Genomic DNA, 7,489 nt, shown 5'->3' with positions numbered 1-7,489 from the left:
CCACAGTCTGCATGACAGATCCCATAGGAGTCACAGCAGCTCTCCTGGGAATGTGCAGAGAAAGCAAAGCCCCAGTACACTTCCCCCAGCTGCTGGTTGGGTGGGGAACAGGCGCCAGCACAAATGGGGAGCTTAAAAATAGGCTGGAGCAAAATTCTTTCCCCCTCAGCCAATTTGCCTCTCACTCCTTCCCTACTTGAGATGATGCTATCTCTGCTATTCCTCCAGCTGTCCAGCAAGTCCACCAGGAAAGTCAGGTCGGACAAGATAAGGATTTCCAGAAATAAAAGTCTTTGAAAGCAAAAGGTCACAGGCCCTCACTCCTCAGTGCTGGTGAATGGAAGTGCTGCCTTTGCCCCTGCACTCTTGACTCTACTGCCTTGCTAGAAAAAGACCATAAGAGCTGGAAAACCGCAACAAAGTTGTTTTCAGAGGAGAACATCATAAGTCAAGGCCATGTTGCAGCCACTGCCTGCAACTGGAGGTTTGTAATCAGTTCTCTCCAGGAGGCTCAAGCTCTTAACTGCAAACAAATGTGACTAGCCAGGAAATGCAATCAGGGAACCAAGTTATGTATGTTGAGAGCATACAGGTCTGCTAACAGCCTTTCTGAACCACAGCCAATTACTCAGAAATTGATAAAGGACTGTAAAACACAAACAAAACGAGCTCACACACACAAAGCTCACTGCCCAGCATGCTCTGTGGTTACTATTTGACTTATAGGGAACTTTGTAAACATGCCTCAAAACAGAGCTCGTTTCAGTCTCTAAGTAGACTGATGAATGAATTAAGTCCCAGAGTAGCTCCTGGATGCTGATACAAGCAAGGTGTCACCCTGCTAGGGCAGTACTGCAGGCGAGCAGTGAGGGAAAGCACCAGAGTAACTCCTCCAAGGCCAGTGTTTCCTGTCCTGTGCTGCCATTCACACTGAAGAGCACCGGGCAGAAGCTCCAATCATTTTGCTTGATCCCAACACCACGTCACCCAGCAAAAAGAGTCCCCCCAAAACCAGCACCTGGTGCTGAGCTGCCAGAGGTAGATCACACCCCTCTCAAGAAGCTGGTTTTCTCTGACACTCCATGTCCCTTTCCCTGAAGAACCCTGAAGCTCTTCAAACTGCCCAGCTGTCAGAAAAGCCCACACCAGCTCAAACAGTGGCCAAAGCCAGGGATCAAGTATAAGGCTTCCCACACATGCAGGGAACTTCCTCATCTGCTTGTGTCCCAGCTTCTGTGTTCCATTATGCCAAGTGGTTGGAGAGACCTCAGTGAGGCAGTCAGCCTGCAGCTACTCAGCTGCACCCCTATGGCACTAGCCAATTCAGTGGTCTGCAATTAGAGACCACTGCCCAAATGCAAAGCCAAAGAAGGTGAGAAGCACCAGTGGGGGAAAGTCCACGGTGGAACTGTTCCTCACTCAAGGCTGGGGGAATACATGCAAGGCCACTGTAGGAAGTGATGTGCCAGAACACAGCCCCACCAGATAGTGAGGTCTGTGAGAGGTACCTTGAGCAATGGCTTTAAAGTGAAAAGAGGGGAGATTTAGATGAGCCATTAGGAAGAAATTCTTCCCTTCTCAGGTTGCCCAGAGAAGCTGTGGCTGCCCCATCCCTGGCAGTGTTCAAGGCCACGTTGGACACAGGGGCTTGGAGCAACCTGCTCTAGTGGAAGGGGCCCCAGCCCATGGGAGGGGGGTGGAACTCGATGAACTTTAACGGCCCTTCCAACCCCAACCAGTCTGGGATTCTATTATAATACAGCCCTGGACAACCAACCCCAATTCCTCTGCCCAACATCCTACCTTTGGGGCTCCCACTGCCTGGGAATGGGCATCATGCAGCTGGTCCAGGGCGACACTGAAATCCTCCTCAAGCACTGGGAACCCAGCAGTGCAGAAATCTCTCTCCACTTCCTCACTCAGTCCACCTGGAAAGCTGCCAAGAAAGAAAAGGGAAGGACTCGGGCTCTGCCCCTTTCCTGCCCCTGTCGTTATCAAGCCCTGCCCTTCCCTGCCTCCTGCCCTGTTGCCTGTTGTACCTCAAGGCCTGGATGCGGGTACAAGCAGCCCGGCTGCTGTGCGACAACAAGGCACAGAAATCTCCCAGCACAAAGCCCTGTGAATGCAGAAACAAACAGCATTAATTCAGTCCCTGACCACAGCTCCATCTAGGCCATAAAAGGTGTATGGGGAAGAATTCTTTGCAGAGCTGTTCTTGGAGCTTCTGTCCCCTGGCTAAAAGGTCCAGCTTTTTGCGGACGTCTGCAGACCAGTGAGGAAGGCAACTGGGCTGTGAGAATTGCCTCCTTCCTCCTTGGCCAGGTAGGGGAGGTTGGCCCAGCACCCCTGGCCTGCTCATCTCCACATGCTGCCATGGTTTCACTCACTGCAGTCCTGCGTGCCAGCTTGGATAGGCTCACTTCTTTGCCCAGAGGCAGACTGGCAGTCAGCATGCTCAGCATCAACCTCCTCTGCTCTTCTGAAGGGGCTTCGATTTTCACCTCATGAAGGAAAGCAGTCTGCACATCTGCAGGAACATCCTGGGGCTTGCAGGTTGTGCCAATCACCAGGACAGGGTGACTGTTGAGAGAAGGGGGACAGTGCATGGCCTCAGCTCTATGGAAGCTTCCCTTTTACACTGCCAACACATACACCGAGCCACGCTCCACTGGCTACCCTTTCCTCCAAGAAATGCATACATCCTGGTCAAGCTGTCTTGTAGCCACTCTGCTCCAGCTTGCCTTGGAACTGCTTTGTGAGCTCTAACTCACAAGTCAAGGCCCTTCAAGTGACATCAAGTGAATAAACAACTTCAAGTTACTTCTTCAATAAATTCAAGTGAAGAAATAACTTCACTTAATGTCTCCCTCCCTGCATTCTGGTACTTGTCACCAGCCTCAAGATTCTCCCAGGGTCCAGCTCCCTTCTGTGGTCCCTGTGACCCTTGCCATGCCTCGTTCAACACAAGCATTCAGAAACCAGCTTCAGACAACAAAGTTTCCTGATTCTCTTTGCCTCTGAGCTGGAACATGGGCCCTCTGAAGTAAACAAAGCAAACCTGGGAAAGACTCCACCAGATTAAAAATAAAACAGGGCACGTTAGCAATCAGTTACCTTGATGCAGCAGTGACTGCTGCCCTAGGAATGGCAGGAGCAAACAGTCACCTCAGATACCCACAGCAAACACGCAGGGTCTGTACCTCAGTGCCGGGTCTCTGTCCAGGAGCAGCTGCCTCAGTGTGGCAATGACCCTGGCATCCTCTCCTAGCCTGTCCCGGTCTCTGCCAAGCACCTCGCTGTCTTTCAGCAGTAGCACACACGGCTGATACTGCTGGGCCTGGGTGAAGGCCATCTGAACTTTCTCCTCTGTGGCTCCACTGGTGTCACTGCACAAACTAACACAATCGACCTGCAAGACAGACCACACAACACAAAGCCTGCAGCAGTTGCAACACAGACAGCTGGGGACGCAGGACGACGTTCACTTCCACAAAGCTTTCCATGGGCAATTCACAGCTGAAAGGAGATCCAAGTGGGTTTTTCCCAGAGACACATTCAGGACTCTCTGGCAATGAAAAATGGCTGTTTGATTCCCCTGAGGGGGGCAGGAAGGTCTTGTCTGAAAAGGGTGAGGCCAAGGGACCCAAGAAGTTGATATGGTGGCTGTCATTGCTCAGCAACCCAATCTGGAAGGGACAGGATTGCCACGGAAGAGGTCAAGACAGGGAGAAAAGGAGTCTTGGAGAAAGAGTGCAAAGAGCTGAGAGGGAGACACTGTTCAACCCAGAGCTGCAAGAACTCAAAGTGCAGAAGGAAGCTGGAAGGGAGGGGAGGGGAAGCTAGAGGTGGCTAGAGGCCCAGGGGCTGTTTGCAAAGCAAACACTTGAAATCATCCCGAAGGGAGAAGTGAGTGGTGAGCCTTGAACAGCAGAGTGAACACTGCTGGAAACAGGCAGTGCTGCCCCCTGGTGCTGCAAGGCCAACGCAGGGAGAGACAAACCATCTCTGGGATTCCTTGGCCTCGTCCTCAGAAAGGGTGGCTTGGCGCATGGAGAACACCTCAAGAGCTGGCCTAAAGGGTAAGGATGGGGGCACAGAGCATAGGAACTCCTGTGCTCCATGCGCTGTAAGAAATAACAGGAGTTAGGGTTGTAGCAAGCACAGCCAAATGGCAGCAGTAGCTGTATGCAAGTATAGAAGGGCAGAGAGAAAACAAAACAGTGCTGATCTTCATTACAGTGTGGAAGAATTACTGGTACTAGAGCAGGCAGAACAATCAGAGGAAGGGAAGGTGGAATGATATTATAAGCATTTCTGTAAGTGAGAAAAGGAGGGGAGGGCGCTGGGCTAGGACTGTAAGACAGACAGCAAATACTAAGAGCGTTAGTCTTTAAAAGCAGCATACAAGTCCAAAACCAGAGATATAGCCTTGCTTATCACACTAAAACCTGAGACCACGTGCCACAGGGCTCCAAAACACATCCTATACATGTATCTGAAGGTACTGTGAAGTCTCTGCAAGCTTGTACTGGAACCCAAGAGCTACAGCACATCTGCTCAGCACCTCTAAGGATCGTGTCCAGAAGAGGAGCTGCACAGCAGCTGGTCAAGCTCCCTCACTGACCCACTGTCCTGGCTTTACTTGGATAGAAAAAGACAGTTAAAGAGAGCCCTGTCAGTATCAATCCTAACCCATTCCAGAGCAAGCTGCCAAGTTCAGCACACTCAGACTCCTTTTGCCTGCACGTGCACGTGGGAGCAGGTTCTGGGTAGGCTCATGTCAGGGTTGCAGCAGGGGTGTTGGCATGGCTAACTTAAAGAACATTTCCCAAATTCTTTGTATGTTGTAAATCCACCCACCAACTGACCAGAGGAGCGATTACCTTGCAGAGGTGGAGGTTGAGGCAGCTACACACAGCTCTGACAGCCATCAGCTTCCCACTACCGCTTGGCCCTGAGAGGAGAATGCTGCTGGCCCCGCTCAGTGCACTTGCCCTGTAACACAGAAGGAGTTCTCCCAGTGACCAACAGGGTCCCAGCTCTCCCAAGGCTTTGGTAGAAGGAATTCTAACCCACCGATTGCTCAGGTGAGGCCGAAGAGCATCACAGAGCTGCTTCACAACATCAGAAAGTCCAGCAGGAGACAAACTGCTCCAGAACTCGTGGCTGTTATAGGCTGGGGCAGATGGGACAGCACTGTTTGTTGACCCCACCTGCGAGAAGGGAAAATAGCACAAGGACAGGTATCAAGCCACAAAGTCAGTCCTGAAATGCCATTTTCCAATGGCAGGAGACACAAGCCTCCAAAGGCGCCTTCATCAACCGTAGTGCAACCTCAGCCTCAGATCTCCCTGCTCTCCATTGACACCTTACCATATAGAGAGAGGTGTTCTGGGTGTCCACAAGGTAACCCTCAGACTGCTCGCCTTCCACCATGCCTAAAATCTTCCTCACTTTGAAGTAAAGCTCTGGCCACCTAAGAGAAAAAACAAGCAGTTTAAATTGCTGCCTCTAGATCCTGAAGGCAGGAACAATACCCTCGTCAACAAGAAGACAGCTGAAAGGCTCAGGTACGAAAGATACCCTTGCCCTCTCCCAGGACCCACATTGATCCTTTACAGACCCTGCTGTGCTCTCTGGACAAACAGAGCAACAGGACTGTCAACAGCTCCTGATGGTGGCTTCTGTCTACAAGTACATCTGTTTTTCATCTAAGAGCTCAAGACATTCTCTTTTCTTTGCTTCACTACAACTCCACAGATATTCACCTGCAGTGTATAAAATCTAACAGCACAGAGTCCTTGAGGCTCCAGATTGGGACTCATCCAAATACCATGAGAGCCTGCCCTGGACACATTGATATCCCACTGGACAGATCAAGGGATCTGCAGAGGTTTCCTCCAGGGTTTTCTCCATTCTCTGAATAATTGTACCACTTGCACACCAACACGGCTCCAAGCTCTTTGGGTCCAATAAGCTCTGCTGGCTTCTCTGGCTTGCCACATGGATAATATAGAATGGAAACTTCCACAAACAGAAGAGTTGTGCCTCCTGTGGTCCTGCCTCCCTCCAAGAGCGAGCCTAGGAAGTAGTCATTGTAGTGCTATGAACATTTTAAAGCACATAATGGAGCTGAGCAGTCGCTGGTGTATTCTGCAGGAACAGCTCAAGGCAGTTCTTTGCATCACAGCACTCAGCTGCCTGTAGTGGTTCCCTCAGCCGAAGCATTTACATTGCCACCACCCAAATCCTGCCGCAAGCCGTCTTACTCTGGCACACATTTAGTACAGGACTGCTGCAAAGCCACCGGAGCAAACTGAGAAAGGCAGAATTGGTGGCCAGACAGACAGTTAATCTGCACAGACCGATATTCACACTTTGTTGTTTGCCACAGGTTGACAAGCACAACTTCTTCCCTTTTGTTTTCTTCAAGTGGCACTGGCTATCCTCAGGCCACTCCTCCTTCTTTATTTCTTTCTCCCATCAGTTTCTCTGTTTTTCCCTTTCTTCCTTCCATGACTATTTGAGTGAGCTAACAGAGGCTTCCCTCTTAGCTGCAGCTCCCCATAATCCAATAAAAACATTCTCTTCTTCCCCTAAAATGAAGGGCAGATAAACTAAACTCCAGGGACAGATCAGAAAGGAACGAAGTGTCTTGTTTCAATAGTCAACAACAGAAAAGTATCTTTTACCTTGCAGTACTATGAAACAGATCCACAATTTGTTGCCACGTACCTTAGGAATTTGTCTGCATTTACTTCTAGAAACTCAGCATAGCCAAATGTTGGAACACACAGGATGTCCTCCTCCTGGACAAGCCTACAAAAAACCCAGAGAGTTTCACCAGTGAAAGAGCCCCATACCCCATATACCATAAACTTCTCTGCACAGAATCCCTTATTTTCTAGCCTGTTCTTGACCATGTAGCTGAGCTTGTAGAGTAGCCAAAGCTAAAAATCATATCATTATTTGCAAGTGAAGACTTTAAAAATTAAAGCATTAGCTAGTTTTCATAGAAGCCCAGACGGGTTTGGGTTGGAAGGGCCCTTAATGCTCATCCAGGTCCAACCCCCTGCCATGGGCAGGGACACCTTCCACTAGAGCAGGTTGCTCCAAGCCCCTGTGTCCAACGTGGCCTTGAACACTGCCAGGGATGGGGCAGCCACAGCTTCTCTGGGCACCCTGTGCCAGGGCCTCAGCACCCTCACAGGGAAGAACTTCTTCCTGATGTCTCATCTCGATCTCCCTTCTGCCAGGTTAATTTCCCCTTGTCCTGTCCCTATAGGCCCTTGTCAAAAGCCCTTCTCCAGCTTTCTTGTACCCCTTTAGGCACTAAAAAACACACGTGTCCCGCCGCAGCTCACCGGGGTGTTTTGAAGTGCTTGTAGAGGACACGGTCGTACCCTCCCCGGGCGCTGTAGGCGGGCGAGCAGACGATCTGGAGGTGCAGCTCCTTGGCGAAGGGCGGCACGGCCAGCACGGACCGGCT

The 7,489-nt window shown here is 50.6% G+C and overlaps 1 protein-coding gene across 1 annotated transcript; it reads right to left on the bottom strand.

The window, feature by feature from the left end:
• Window positions 1-2,344: 2,344 nt before the first annotated feature.
• On the bottom strand, window positions 2,345-7,438 carry LOC104400785 (peroxisome assembly factor 2-like; the record flags this gene model as incomplete). The annotated part of the gene is made up of 7 exons (XM_010016539.1): window positions 2,345-2,580; window positions 3,201-3,409; window positions 4,884-4,995; window positions 5,077-5,213; window positions 5,374-5,476; window positions 6,736-6,819; window positions 7,365-7,438. Coding segments are annotated over 7 exons (955 nt in total), but the record flags the coding sequence as incomplete, so codon positions are not given.
• Between the last annotated feature and the right edge of the window lie 51 nt (window positions 7,439-7,489).

This window comes from Nestor notabilis, unplaced genomic scaffold, assembly GCF_000696875.1.
Source record: "Nestor notabilis isolate BGI_N333 unplaced genomic scaffold, ASM69687v1 scaffold20656, whole genome shotgun sequence".
Lineage (NCBI taxonomy): Eukaryota > Metazoa > Chordata > Aves > Psittaciformes > Psittacidae > Nestor > Nestor notabilis.
The sequence above is the reverse complement of the archived record's forward strand: the minus strand, read 5'-3'. Positions and strand labels throughout refer to the sequence as shown.